Consider the following 14,637-nt stretch of genomic DNA (forward strand, 5'->3'; position numbering starts at 1 on the left):
CTTCCCGTGGGGGAACCTTGGCTCAAGTCTGCTGCTCCCCTTCCTGTCCAGCTTCCTGCTGACGTGCCTGGGAAAGCACTTGTCCCATGTGCTTGGATCCCTGCCACCCATGAGGGAGACCCACATGGGGTTCTGGGTCTGTGGGAGTGAACCAGAGGATGGAAGATCTTCTGTTCTTCTCTGTCACTCTGCTTTTCAAATAAATAAAACAAATATTTAAACAGAAGATTCTGTCATATAAACATGAAATCTAGGGGCTGCTGTGTAGTGCAGCTGGGTGAGCTGCAGCTGTGACACCAGCATCCCATCTGGGCACCATTTGGAGTCCTGGCTGCTCCACTTCCTTTTTTTTTTTTTTTTTTTTTTACAGGCAGAGTGTACAGTGAGAGAGAGAGACAGAGAGAAAGGTCTTCCTTTGCCGTTGGTTCACCCTCCAATGGCCGCCGGGCCCGGCGCACTGCGGCCAGCGCACCGCGCTGATCCGAAGGCAGGAGCCAGGGGCTTATCCTGGTCTCCCATGGGGTGCAGGGCCCAAGCACTTGGGCCATCCTTCACTGCACTCCCGGGCCACAGCAGAGAGCTGTCCTGGAAGAGGGGCAACCGGGACAGAATCCTGCACCCCGAACGGGACTAGAACCCGGTGTGCCGGCACCGCAAGGCGGAGGATTAGCCTATTGAGCCACGGCGCCGGCTATTTGTAGTTTATTTTTAAGATTTACAAGGGCAGTGGGGAGATATGTTCCATCTACTGGTTCGTTGCCCAAATGGCTACAACAGCCAAGGCTGGACCAGGCCAAAGCCTGGAGCTGGGAATTCCATCCAGGTCTGCCACGTGGGTGGCAGGGAAACAAGACTTGGGCCATCTTTTATTTACTTATTTACTTAAACATTTATTTTAACATTTATTTTCTTGAGAGGCAGAGTAGCAGACAGAGGGAGAGACAGAGAGAGAGAAGTCTTCCATCTGCTGGTTCACTCCCCAAATGGCTGCATTGGCTGTGGCTGGGGCTGAGCTGATCTGAAGCTAGGAGACAGGAGCTTCTTCCGGTTCTCCCATGTGGGTGCAGGGGCCCAAGGACTTGGGCCATCTTCTACTGCTTTCCCAGGCCATAGCAGAGAGCTGGATCGGAAGTGGAGCAGCCGGGTCTCAAACCAGCGCCCGTATGGGATGCCGGCGCTTCAGGCCAGGGTGTTAGCCCGCTGCGCCACAGTGCTGGCCCCACCCTGGAGTTTTAATTCAATCTGGAGATGAGTGGGGCCGGGGAGTCAGGGTAGCCTCTGGAACCCTGTTTGCTGTCTGAGTTTGAGTCCTGATTCTTGATCTTTGCCAAGGTGCTTACCCCTGACCTGAGCCTCAGTCTGCCCTTCAGTTAAATGGGGAGGGAGGTTGAGTTGACTGATCTTCTCTGGCTCTGAAGTGGCGTGGGGGTGTGGGGACTTGGGGGCAGTCCAGAGAGGGACTCACACGCCCTATCCTTGGCTGGCACAGGTCTCGATTGTCCGCAGCACAACTATTACCCTGACACCCAGCCCGGAGACAGACGTGTCCCTGGTGTACCGTGGCTTCATCCACCCGCTGCTACCGGGAGGCCCAGGCGGGCAGGGGGCTGAGGATGTGGCTGTGTGGGCCCGGGCCCAGCGCCTGCACGTCCTGGCCCTGATGGCTTGTGGCCCTGACACAGAGAAAATGGTGAGCTTGCCTGGGCAATTGGGGGTATCTGTGGTGAATATGGGGGCTGGGGATCCACACAGGGCATCTGTGGGGAGGACTGGGGAGAAATCAGAGGTACAAGGTACATGCTTGGAGGGAGAGGGAGGGCACTGGGGTTTTCTGTAGTCAGCAGAATTTGGGGTGAACTTTGAGGCACGTGGGGAAGGTCTTGAGTTGCCCAGTCAAACCACCTTCAGGAAAAGGTGCATTGCTGGGGCTCTTGGGGTCCTTGAGGTCTGAGCAGCTCTGTGGCCTCCTCTGCCTCCAGGGCAGTGGGGTGCGGGCTGGGGCTGGGGCTCTTGCAGGTTTCCCACATCTAAGGAAGTAATGTGAGGAGTTCTGAGGCCTCTGTCTGTGGGGTCTTTTTACACCAGGAGGAGGTGGGGCGCTGGGTGGCCCAGCAGGAGAAGGAGACAAGGCGGCTGCAGCGCCCAGGGTCTACCCGCCTCTTCCCGCTGCCAGGGCGGGGCCACAAATACGCAGTGGAGATCCGGGGCCAGCTCAATGGCTCGGCAGGCCCCGGGCACAGTGAACTCACTCTGCTTTGGGATCGGACCGGTGTGCCAGGTGGCAGCGTGAGTACCAGGCCCTGGTGTCTGACCCGACCTCCAGCCCTGTGCTTGCATTCTGACCTCTGACTCCTCTGCTCTTGGCCTCTCAACTGTGGGCCTTGCCTTCATCTCCCGTCTCTGGCCCCAGACCCTGACCTGATCCTGTATTCCAACCCCTGCCCTGACCCTGCGGACCTTGAACCTGCCCTCCACTCTTGCTTTCACTCCCTTTGTCAGCTGACTCCTAAGTCCTGCCTTTCTGTGTGTCTGAGTTCTCAGCTTGCTCTCCAAACCCTTAGCTTCAGTTGTTAGCTCCCACCCCAGACCTTGACTGCTGACCTCACGGGAGCCCCTCCCCTAGGAGATCTCCTTCTTCTTCCTGGAGCCCTACCGCTCGTCGGCCTGCGCCTCCTACTCCTCCTGCCTGGGCTGCCTGGCGGACCAGGGCTGCGGCTGGTGCCTGAGCACTGCCACGTGCCACCTGCGCCAGGGCGGGGCCCACTGTGGGGACGAGGGGGCTGGTGGCTCCCTACTGGTTCTGGTGCCTGCTCTCTGCCCACTCTGTGAGGAGCATCGCGACTGTCACGCCTGCACCCAGGTGCCTACCGGGCCACTGAGGGGTGGTCTGAGGACGCAGGCAGACAAAGCAGGGTGGACGTGGGCAGCTGAGGGGCCACTGCAAGGAGTAAGAGAGCTGGGGCTGTTGTCCTTGGTCCGCAGGAATGAGGTGGCGAGCACAGGAGGTGAGCTGGGGAGACAGGCGACTGGGAGGCAGGACCCCACCTGTGTCAGAGGCCAGAAAACTCAACCCTCCTTCATTCGAGGGGGTTTACTGGCTCAGGCAGCCAGAACCCAGACGTGGGTCTCTAAGCTTGCTCACTCCTGCGGTTCAAGTGATGCTGTCAGGCATCTGCCTCCCTCCGTTCTGCATCCTCCTGTTTCCTGGGAGGGCAGAGGAGCCATGAGCACCCAGACTGTGATCTCCCTGCTCCCTAAGTGGAAAGAGCCTTTCTCTCTCCTCACCCCGCAGTTCACAGCAGAAGTCCCAAAATCACTCATCGGCTTGGGTCTTGTGCCGGCTGCTGACCCATCACTCAGGGTTGGAGGAGGGAGTGTAGCCCCTTGGCCACCTCTGGACCTCACAGATTGAATCAGCCCCACCCGAACCCCACAGAAAGGAGTGGGTGCTGGGCGGAGCCACAGGTGTCTGGCTGGAGGGGCAGGTCCGCTGAGGCAGGCAGTCAGGCGGCGGCTGGCCCTGGAGGGGTGGTCTGTGGGTTGAGCAGGTGAGGGAGGCAGCCAGGTGCTTGCTGAGCAGGCCATGGGAGTGGTCAGGCTGGGTGCTGACTGTTCCGCCACATCCAGGATCCCTTCTGCGAGTGGCATCAGAGCACCAACCGCAAAGGGGACGCAGCGTGCAGCCGGCGCGGTCGGGGCCGGGGCGCCCTGAAGAGCCTGGAGGAGTGTCCCCCGCTGTGCAGCCAGTGAGCCGGCTGGGTCCAGGGCACGAGTGGGTGCGGGGGGAGGCCTGGGGCCAGGCTGTAGAGTGACCTGGCCCCACGCACCTCTCCCCTAGGCGCCTGACCTGTGAGGAGTGCCTGGCCAACTCGAGCCAGTGTGCCTGGTGCCAGTCCACCCACACCTGCTTCCTCTTTGCTGCGTACCTGGCCCGGTACCCACATGGGGGCTGCCGTGGCTGGGATGACAGGTTTGGTCCTGGGGGCAGGGCACAGGCGGGAGTCCCAGCCCATAGAGGGGCCCGGGCTCTGACCCTGCCGCACCTGCTGCCCTGTAGTGTGCACTCGGAGCCACGGTGCCGGAGCTGCGACGGCCTTCTGACCTGCCACGAGTGTTTGCAGAGCCACGAGTGCGGCTGGTGTGGCAATGAGGACAACCCCACACTGGGACGGTGAGGGGACACCGGGTGGGCAGGAGGGTGTGCCTGGCCTGGTCCTCATGACGCTGACGGTCACTTTGTTTCCCTGTTGTTTGCCTGTGTCCTTCCCTGTGCTGCTGCTGCTGCCCCTTCCCGTTGTCTCTCTTTTCTCCTCTTGTCCCCTGATTTTGCTCCATTTCTGTCTTGAAATCTCTTTGTGGCTTTTCTGGGCTCTGCCTGTCCATATTCACGTTCATGCTCTCCCCCTGATTGGCCCCTCTCTCTCTGCCCTATATTCTTGTCTGTGTCTCCTGTTTCTATCTGGTCCCCTTCCCTCTTCAATCCCCCACTCCCCAGGTGCCTACAGGGGGACTTTTCAGGGCCCCTGGGTGGGGGCAACTGCTCCCTGTGGGTAGGGGAGGGCCTGGGGCTGCCCGTGGCCCTCCCTGCCCGCTGGGCATATGCCCGCTGTCCTGATGTGGATGAGTGTCGCCTGGGCCTGGCTCGATGTCACCCGCGGGCCACCTGCCTGAACACGCCTCTCAGCTATGAGTGTCACTGCCAGCGAGGCTACCAGGGCGATGGCACCACACACTGCAACCGCACGTGAGTGAAGCATGGGTTGCCATGGAGATGTCACTCCCTCCTGTGGAATCAGCACCCCCAGTTGTCTGCAGACTAGGTCCTTGTTGAGTGACAGGGTCTCCAGGGTAACTCTAGTTACCATGGAAACAGGATACCCATAGACTGGGCCAGTCTTCAGCATTCCAGGGAGATGCAGAAGGATCCAATTGGAAGGGGGTTCGGGTGGTGAGATGTGGTTGCTATAGAGACAGGCGTCACCCATGTAGCCCAGGACTGCGGAAGCAGCCAGTCGCTTGTGGAGGTGTCACGGGGGGAGGAGATAAGGGGGTATTCTGGGGACCGTGGGCCTGCCCAGCCCTTTCCCCACACTCACCATGGCCCCTCAGGTGCTTGGAGGACTGTGGCCATGGTGTGTGTAGCGGTCCCCCAGACTTCACCTGCGTGTGTGACCTGGGCTGGACGTCGGACCTGCCCCCACCCACGCCTGCTCCAGGACCCCCCGCCCCCCGCTGCTCCCGGGACTGTGGCTGCAACTTCCACAGCCACTGCCGCCGGCGGGGGCCTGGCTTCTGCGATGAGTGCCAGGGTGAGTGGCCCTCACCCCGGCCCCGGGACCCCTCACGGCCTTCTCCCTGCCCGGGCTCCAGCTGCCTCAGCTCTGAGTGCGCTTCTGCCTCCCCTGCCCCACTCCCTGCTCCTCCTCCAAAAGGGGCCACCACCTCTGGTGGGGCCTCAGTCTCCCCTCTCGGGACTCACGATTCCTCCTCATCTGGGCCTTGTTTTCCTTCCTCTGAGGTAGCCGGGCTGGGGTCAGGGATCAGCCAAGCCAGTTGGTTGGGGTCCCTTCCTGCCCTTGACCCTGACACTGTGTCCTACCTGGGGCCTCTGCAGACTGGACGTGGGGAGAGCACTGCGAACGGTGCCGGCCTGGCAGCTTCGGCAACGCCACGGGCTCAGGCGGCTGCCGGCCCTGCCAGTGCAACGGACATGGGGACCCACGCCGTGGCCACTGTGACAACCTCAGCGGGCTCTGCTTCTGCCAGGACCACACTGAGGGTGCCCACTGTCAGCTCTGCTCCCCGGGCTACTACGGGGACCCGCGGTGAGCTGGGAGCCAGCTGGGCTGGGTTGGGAGGGCCTAAGGACTTTGGGTCGGGGGGCAGAGCTGTCTGATGCTGGCTTCCCTCTTTCTCCCCAGGGCTGGCGGCTCCTGCTTTCGGGAGTGTGGAGGTCGCGCCCTCCTCACCAACGTGTCCTCAGTGGCACTGGGCTCCCGCCGGTTTGGGGGGCCTCTGCCTCCAGGTGGTGGAGTGGCGAGAGCTGGGCCTGGCCTGTCCTACTGTGTGTGGGTTGTCTCGGCCACCGAGGTGCTGGAGCCCTGTGCCCCCGGGACCCTCTGCCCCCCACTCACCCTCACCTTCTCCCCTGACAGCAGCACCCCCTGCACGGTGAGCACTGAGCCAGATCCACGTCCTCCCCCTCATTCTGGACCCCAGATAGACCCTGACCAAGCATGTCACTTTTTCTGTTCCATAGACCCTCTGGCCCCCATTCCTAAGCCCCCTTGCTGTTGGCCAAGTTCCCAGCACCCATTCTCCAAGTCCTCAGACTCCCCCTCCAGGGCTGGCAGATTATTACACCCTGAGTGCCAACTCTGATGACTGATGGCTTTGAGAAGCCATGCGCTGAGAAGGAGCCGTGTCAGGTTGGAGCGCCGGAGGGGTTGTGGTGGCCTCTGGGTGTGCTGCCCCTGGCAGTCTTCCTGGTGCTCAGCCCCTTTCCCACCCACAGATGACCCTCAGGAACCCCTGTTACCATGCTCATCATCCCCTGATCTTTGCCTCTGCACCCCTCCAGCTGAGCTACGTGCTGGCCTTTGATGGATTCCCACGCTTCCTGGACACTGGTGTCGTCCAGTCAGACCGGAGCCTCATAGCTGCGTTCTGCGGCCAGCGGCGGGACAGGCCCCTCACTGTGCAGGCCCTGTCTGGTACGAGGCTGGGGGCCGTGGTACTGCTTTTGTCCTGGGTGTGTGTCCCTCGTCCCTGCACGCACCACCTGAGGACCCAGGTTGCATCCTGACTCGGCCACTCACTCACTAGGTGACACAGGCACTCCTCTTTGGGCCTCAGTTGGTCAGTTTCCTTATTAGAGATCGCTCTGGCTGAGCTGCCTCTGGAGAGAAGGGCCTGGCAGGGACCCGTCTTTGGGCACACAGGTTGTGGTGATTGGGTTGCCATTGGCTTCTGACAGGTAGAGGCCGGAGGTGCTGCTGTGTGTTCTGCAATTTGCAGAACAAAGAATTAGCAGGCCCTCTGTGTGCTCAGTGCTGAGAGGTTAAGAAAGCCTGCGTGGACTGATGGAGATGAGATCGACTCTGTTGGAAATGGGTTCCTTCTTTGGTTGCTGGAGACTGCATGACCCTCACCGTGAGCCCCCAGAGCTGGGGTGATTTTGTGTCACGCATGGTGAGCTGGGCCTGAGCAGTGAACCAGCCTTGGTGGCCTCATGGGGTGGGGGCTCAGTTGCATGGGACAGAGTACACTCCAACAGTCCACCTTCACTGAGGGCCACAGTGACAGGAAGGAGCAGGCCCTTAGCCTCACCTGGGCCCCTGGGGAGTGGCTTTGCAGAGGTGAAATTTGGCTGGAGGCTGGAAGCTGCCGGTGTCGTGGTGCATGGCTCCTCCAGGTGAGCATGGCCGATGCCAGGGCCCTGAGAACAGGACTGCACAGGCTGGTGCCGGGGCGCAGAGGGCGTGGCAAGCGGGAGGCTCTGAGCTGAGGGGGTCTGCAGGGGCTCTTATTTTAAATAAGATCTTAATTCAGGTATACTTCACATTTAATAGCGTATAATATGAATTCCTCTACTGCTAATCCACTGGTCTCCTTTGTAAGGAAACCCGGTGTTCAGAGCAGTGGGGAGCTATGGAAGGATTGGAGCTTGCAGCAACAGTCAGGTTCATGGTGGTTTTTATTTTTAAATCAATTTATTTTTACTTACTTGAAAGAAAGAGTGAGAGCGAGAATGCCCATCTGTTAGTTTATTCCCAAATGCCCACCATGGCTGGGACTGGGTAAGGCTCATGCCAGGAGCTAGGAGCTCAATCCAGAGCTCGCACACTGAGTGTCGGGGCCCAGTTACGGAGTCATCACCACTGCCTGCATCAGCAGGAGCTGGAGTCAGGAGCTGGAGGTGCGTGTGGAACCCAGGTGCTCCTGTGGAGGCAGCTGCCCTACGTCTAAACTCCTGCCCCCAGGTTGATGTCGGGGATGTTTTTAAATTTCTGTTTATTTTATTTATTTTTAATATTTTTATTTATTTGTTTGAGAGGTAGAGTTACAGACAGAGAGAAATGTCTTCCATCCACTGGTTCACTCCCCAAATGGCTGCAGAGGCCAGAGCTGAAGCCAGGAACCATGAGCTTCTTCTGAGTCTCCCACACGAGTACAGGGGTCCAAATACTTGAGCCATCTTCCACAGCTTTCCCAGGCCATTAGCAGAGAGATGGGTTGGAAGAGGAGCAGCTGGGACACGAACCGGCACCCATATGGGATGTTGGCACCACAGGCAGAGGCTTAGCTCACCACACCACAGCACAAGCCCTATTATTTTTTATTTATAAAGCAGAGACAGAGACAGGTGGATCACTCCTCAGATTCCCGTAACAGACAGGGCTGGAATATGCCCCAGTCAGTCTGGGTCTCCCACATGGGTGGCAGGGACCCAAGTACTTGAGCCATCCCCTGCTGCTTGGAAGAAGCAGTCCTGGCTGCTCTGCTTCTGGTCCAGCTGCCTGCTAATGTGGATGAGGAAGCAGTGGATGATGGCCCAATGCTTGGGCCCTTGCCAGTCACGTGGGAGACCTGGATGGCGTTATTGACTCCTGGGCATTGTGGCCATTTGGAGAGTGAACCAGTCAGTGGGTGGAACGCACCTTTCCCTTTCTTTCTCCCTCTGTTGCTCTGCCTTTCAAACAAACAAATATTTAAAAACTAATTGAGGGAACACAGTGGGTTTGCTGAGGGAGGGATGTGCAGGCGGGTATAGCCATGGCAATGAACATAAATTACCAGGATGCTTTGCTTCCCTCCCACTCGCTGGGTTTCCTTAATGCCTGGGCGTGGAGCAGTGCTTGAGACACAGCTCTGCTCCAAGCCGGCCTCTCTCTTCAACAGGGCTGCTCGTGCTACACTGGGAGGCCAACGGCTCCTCATCCTGGGGCTTCAACGCCTCAGTGGGCTCTGCCCGCTGTGGGTCAGGAGGCCCCGGCAGCTGCCCAGTCCCCCAGGAGTGTGTGCCCCAGGATGGGGCTGCCGGCGCTGGGCTCTGTCGATGTCCCCAGGGCTGGGCTGGCCCCCACTGCCGCATGGCTCTGTGTCCCGAGAACTGCAATGCCCACACTGGGGCAGGGACTTGTAACCAGGTACAGGGAGGGCATGGCGAGCTGGGGCAGGGACTTGTGACCAGGTACAGGGAGGGCAGGGCGAGCTGGGTGGGATGGGTGTTGGACTGTCAGGAGTCCCCTCAGCCTCCTCCCGCCATCCCCCAGAGCCTAGGCGTGTGCATCTGTGCTGAGGGCTTTGGAGGCCCTGACTGTGCCACGAAGCTGGATGGTGGGCAGCTGGTCTGGGAGACCCTCATGGACAGCCGCCTCTCAGCTGTGAGTTGGGGTGCCTATTCTCTGGGGGTGTGGCATACCATCTACCTCCTGGGTCAGTCTCCCACTTCCACTCCTGGGACAACCCCCAGACCCTATATCCCGGCTGATACTTTGTCATGACCTTAGCTTGACCCCGGCACCCCCAATCCCACCCCCAGGACACTGCCAGCCGCTTCCTGCACCGCCTGGGGCATACCATGGTGGAGGGGCCTGATGCCACCTTGTGGATGTTTGGGGGCTTGGGCCTGCCCCAGGGGCTGCTGGGAAATCTGTACAGGTGAGGACTGCCCTGGAGAGGTGGGGTACCTGAAGGAGAGAGGACGCTGCAGGGATTGCTAAGAAGTCTGCCACCCAAGAATCACCCCAGGGGGTGCTGGGATACTTGTAACAGGAGGTGCACCTGTGCACACCTGGGGACGGGTGTGGTACTACCCCAGGGGATGGTCAGATGACTCAGAAAGTTCACCCAAGGCCTGCGGCAGTCACGTTAAGGATGCTGGGGTACCTACAATGGAGCTGATTTTTTACGTCTTGGCCACAGGTACTCAGTGAGTGAGCGGAGGTGGACACAGATGCTGGCGGGAGCTGAGGATGGGGGCCCTGGCCCGTCACCCCGTTCCTTTCACGCAGCTGCCTATGTGCCTGCTGGTCGTGGTGCCATGTACCTGCTGGGGGGGCTCACAGCCGGGGGTGTTGCCCGCGACTTCTGGGTCCTCAACCTCACCACCCTGCAGTGGCGGCAGGAGAAGGTGGGTGTCTCTTCCTGCCCCGACCCCAACCTCCACACCGGGCTCTGGCAGAGACATCACAGCAGCCCCCCACAAGCTTCTAACCAGAGGAAACCGTGTCCTGCCAGGTTCTAGCACAAGCCACAGTGTAGTCCCCTGCTCATCCCTGGCCAGGAGCACATGCTGCTCTGGGTGGCTAGCTTGGGGCTCAGCTGCCTCCCCCCGCCAGCTGCTGAGTGTGGGCAGGGGAGCGAGGGCCTCCCGAGATGAAGGGGCTTCTCGGGTCCGTGGCGGTGGGCTGGGCAGGCCCATCTGCCGGGAGGCCTCCCACAGCCACCTGGGCCCAGGAGCTCATAACCTTTGTAGTTATGTAGTGCAGAGGGCAGGGTGGGGGGCTGAGGCAGGCGTCCATCCACAGGGTGACCCCTGTCCCATGGCCCTCGGCGACCTCAGCCCTCCATCCCTAGGCTCCTCCGACCTTGGAGTTGCCGGCAGTGGCTGGTCACACCCTTACTGCCCGCCGAGGCCTGTCTCTGCTCCTGGTAGGCGGCTATTCCCCTGAAAATGGCTTCAACCAGCAGCTGCTCGAGTATCAGTTGGCGACTGGCACCTGGGTGTCTGGACCACAGAGTGGGACACCCCCCACAGGTGGGGCTGCGGGGGGCTTGGTGTAGGCTCAGTGGGCTCCCACCATTCCCTGCTCCCTCCGTGTCTTCTCCAGCCCCTCACAGACTCTCACAGGCTCCCTTTCTCTGGGAGAAACTGCACCCCTTGCCCACAAGGCTCTCGCTTCTCTGTCCCTCCTCCTGCATCCTTCCAGTAGGGTCCCTGGACATCCTGCCACCCAGTCTCCCTGCGGCCATGTCTCCTGTCAACTACTGCCTCCCCCTTCCAGAGTCTCCAGTGGGGCCCTTTAGGACTGGGGAGGGAAGGTGGGCAGGGCCCGGCAGGGTAGTGTGTGACTACTAAAACGGGGAGCACAGGGAGGGGGCGGGGCAGGTGTCCCTGGTCCCCACCCTCCCATCTCTGCATTCACTCTGCTCCCCTCCAGGTCTCTATGGTCACTCTGCTGTCTACCACGAGGCCACCGACTCCCTCTATGTGTTTGGAGGCTTCCGCTTCCACGTGGAGCTGGCTGCCCCATCCCCGGAGCTCTACTCCTTGCACTGTCCTGACCGTACCTGGAGCCTGCTGGCCCCATCCCAGGGGGCAAAGGTCAGGAAGAGGTCCAGTCAGGTGGATGCAGGTGCCCCCTCCCCAAGCCCCAAGGGCTGGCTCCACCCTGGATTCCTGCTTACCTTCCTTTCCTGTGCCGTGCACTGACCTGTGATAGCCTCACGTCTGCCTTCTTCCACCTTGGATTTGGAGCGAAGGCTCCTAGGCCGGGAGTCCGGGACGTAGCTTCTACCCCAGTTCTGCTCTGAGGCTGGGTCCGGCCCCTGCAGGCCCTTCCCCTTCCGGGCCTCCCCGTCTACAGAGGCGGGACCAAGGCTGATTCCACCTCCTGCCTGACAGGCCTAAGGTCTCCCAGGTTGGGGGATGGGAATCCTGTCTGTTGGTTAGAGACAGTTGTGTTACGAGTGCACGCTCACTTCTAAGCCCCTCTCGGGGGCGGGGAGGTGGAAGGGATCCTCACTTACCCCAGCTGGCAAGATCATGTGAGGAATCTGGGTGTCCGTCCCAGGGGTCCGGCCAATTTCTTGGGAGCAGCAGCATGTGCTGTGGGGGTTTTGGGGCTCGGGAAAGGAGGTGACTGTGGGCTGTTCTCGGGAGGTGGGAGGTGAGACTTGAGGTAGGTTAGGATTGGGTAGGCTGGTGGGGCACTGAGCAGAGGACTGGGTCTGACGGGCTGGCCCTACCACCTGTTTCCACACAGCCTCGACCCCGGCTCTTCCACGCCTCTGCCCTGCTGGGCGACACCATGGTGGTCCTCGGGGGGCGCTCGGAGCCTGACGAGTTCAGCAGCGACGTGCTGCTCTACCAGGTCAACTGCAACGCCTGGCTGCTGCCCGACCTCACCCGTGAGTCTCCAGCACGCTCCCGGGAGGGGGCCACACCCCGCCCTCCCTGGAGATGCCCTCCTCTCCTTCCTTTTATTTTTTATTCTGATGAGAAAATAAATGTTCAGTCTACCAAAGGAGACAGTCACCCCACTCTCTAGAGACAGCCACGAGTACCTCCTGTAGGTGTGTCCTCCAGGCCTGGCTGTTGACATGTCAGAAGTGGGCTCCTTATACACCCTGCCTTTTTGTTTTGTTTTTGCCAGGCAGAGTTAGACAGAGAGAAATGTCTTCCTTTTGCCGTTGGTTCACTCTCCAGTGGCCGCTGTGGCTGGCACGCTGCGGCCGGCAGGTTGTGCTGATCCGAAGCCAGGAGCCAGGTGCTTCTCCTGGTCTCCCCTGCGGGTGCAAGGCCCAAGCACTTGGGCCATCCTCCACTGCCCTCCCGGGCCATAGCAGAGAGCTGGCCTGGAAGAGGGGCAACCGGGACAGAATCCGGTGCCCCAACCGGGACTAGAACCCAGTGTGCCGGTGCCGCAGGTGGAGGATTAGCTTATTGAGCCGTGGCGCCGGCCTAAACCCTGCCTTTTTATCTTAGCATTGTAAGTGATGGTCTGGGTGTGTGTCCCCTTTTCCTGTCTCATTCTGACCATCTCATTTCGTGTCTATTTCTCTTTCTCTCTTTTTAAAAGATTTATTTATGTATTTGAAAGGCAGAGTTAGAGAGAGAGAGATCTTCCATTTGCTTGTTTATTCCCCAAATGACTGCAATGGCTGGGGCTGGGCCAGGCCAAAGCCAGGAGCCTGGGTCTCCCACGTGGGTGACAGGGGCCCAAGCACTGGGGCCATCTTCTGCTGCTTTTCCAGGTGCATTAGCAGGGAGCTGGATTGGAAGTGCAGCAGCCGGGACTCAGACCCACGCCCATATGGGATCACTCGTGTCGCAGGCAGCCGCCTAACCCACTGTGCCACAACGCTGTCATCTCCCTTTCTCTTTTTTTTTTTTTTTTTGACAGGCAGAGTGGACAGTGAGAGAGAGAGACAGAGAGAAAGGTCTTCCTTTGCCGTTGGTTCACCCTCCAATGGCCGCCGCGGCCGGCGCGCTGCGGCCGGCGCACCGCGCTGATCCGATGGCAGGAGCCAGGAGCCAGGTGCTTTTCCTGGTCTCCCATGGGGTGCAGGGCCCAAGCACCTGGGCCATCCTCCACTGCACTCCCTGGCCACAGCAGAGGGCTGGCCTGGAAGAGGGGCAACCGGGACAGAATCCGGCGCCCCGACCGGGACTAGAACCCGGTGTGCCGGCGCCGCTAGGCGGAGGATTAGCCTACTGAGCTGCGGCGCCGGCCTCCCTTTCTCTTAATCTATTTTTTCTACCACTCAATGTCTGTGTTTGTTGTGCATTCTTAAAAGTTGAGGTGAAATTTACATAATGTGAAATTAACCATTTTTAAACGGTGGATTTGATGGCGTTTGTGCAGTCAGAAGGTTGTGCCACCACTGCCTGTGTCTGGTTCCACATTGTCTCTATTCTCATTCCTCCCCTGTCCCTTGTTCTCTGTGTCTCTCTGCCTCTCTGCTTGGCTGTCCTTGTATGGGCCTCCAGCCTATCTGTCCTCATCTGTCTCCTCTCCTCTCTCCTTTAACTCTCTCCAGCGTCTGCACGGGGCCCCTGCCCTGGGTCTCCTGCGCTCCATCTCTGAACATCTGTCTCTGCTCAGGCCCGGCCTCTGTGGGACCCCCGATGGAGGAGTCTGTGGCCCATGCCGTGGCAGCTGTGGGGAGCCGCCTGTACATCTCCGGAGGCTTTGGAGGAGTGGCCCTGGGCCGCCTGCTGGCGCTGACCCTGCCCCCTGACCCCTGCCGCCTGCTGCCCTCACCCGAAGCCTGTAACCAGTCTGGGGCCTGCACCTGGTGCCATGGGGCCTGCCTGTCCGGGGACCAGGTGCACAGGTAACTAACTGGTGACTCCCAGCCCATTAGCAGGTGGTGCTGCTGCCCTCTGGTGGTGATGAGGGGTGTCTGTGCTAGGCCAGGCTGGGAGGGAGGCCTCAGGACTGTAACCTCTGGTTTGGGATGGGGGGTCACATGTTGGGGAGGAGGTGAATCATCACAGGCAGGGGTGGCCTGGGGGCCTCAAGAGTGAGGAGCCCTGCTTGGGGGCTGGGGTCTCATCCAGGAATGCGTCCTGAAGGAGCTGAGTCTGTACTGGGCCCAAATGACTCCTATAATTTAGACCAGCGAAGGCATGGAGGTGGGGCTGTGCCTGGTGCGGTCACGTGTGTGATGTTTCAGTCCATGGCCCCGTGAGACCGTGTTCCCTAGCCACCTGTGCGTCCTTATCTGTGATGCACTGTGTGACGTGCACTGCACGGTGAGATCACCTAGGGGAGCATCCTGTGGTTAAGTGAAACGTGACTGTGCTTGAGGGGCTCTGGTTTGGGGGGGCAGTGAGACTGGGGGGGCAGCTTAGAAAGGGCTTCTGTGCCAGCTCCACTGACCCCTCAGCTGTGTCTGGGCAGTATA

General features: G+C 60.0%; 1 protein-coding gene across 2 annotated transcripts in view; it reads left to right on the forward strand.

Moving 5' to 3' along the window:
• MEGF8 (multiple EGF like domains 8) overlaps positions 1-14,637 on the forward strand; it is a 39,451-nt gene that overhangs the window by 13,212 nt on the left and 11,602 nt on the right. For both annotated transcript variants that reach the window (XM_051836451.2, XM_051836452.2), the window contains 19 exons: positions 1,490-1,690; positions 2,086-2,286; positions 2,624-2,860; positions 3,628-3,746; positions 3,839-3,970; positions 4,058-4,171; positions 4,496-4,744; positions 5,110-5,309; positions 5,615-5,825; positions 5,922-6,171; positions 6,581-6,713; positions 8,902-9,149; positions 9,276-9,386; positions 9,545-9,663; positions 9,928-10,135; positions 10,582-10,762; positions 11,166-11,329; positions 11,991-12,135; positions 13,833-14,064. In XM_051836451.2, the coding sequence (XP_051692411.2) occupies positions 1,490-1,690; positions 2,086-2,286; positions 2,624-2,860; positions 3,628-3,746; positions 3,839-3,970; positions 4,058-4,171; positions 4,496-4,744; positions 5,110-5,309; positions 5,615-5,825; positions 5,922-6,171; positions 6,581-6,713; positions 8,902-9,149; positions 9,276-9,386; positions 9,545-9,663; positions 9,928-10,135; positions 10,582-10,762; positions 11,166-11,329; positions 11,991-12,135; positions 13,833-14,064 (3,455 nt within the window). The remainder of the gene's footprint in view (positions 1-1,489; positions 1,691-2,085; positions 2,287-2,623; positions 2,861-3,627; positions 3,747-3,838; positions 3,971-4,057; positions 4,172-4,495; positions 4,745-5,109; positions 5,310-5,614; positions 5,826-5,921; positions 6,172-6,580; positions 6,714-8,901; positions 9,150-9,275; positions 9,387-9,544; positions 9,664-9,927; positions 10,136-10,581; positions 10,763-11,165; positions 11,330-11,990; positions 12,136-13,832; positions 14,065-14,637) is intronic.

This window comes from Oryctolagus cuniculus, chromosome 18, assembly GCF_964237555.1.
Source record: "Oryctolagus cuniculus chromosome 18, mOryCun1.1, whole genome shotgun sequence".
NCBI classification, from domain to species: domain Eukaryota; kingdom Metazoa; phylum Chordata; class Mammalia; order Lagomorpha; family Leporidae; genus Oryctolagus; species Oryctolagus cuniculus.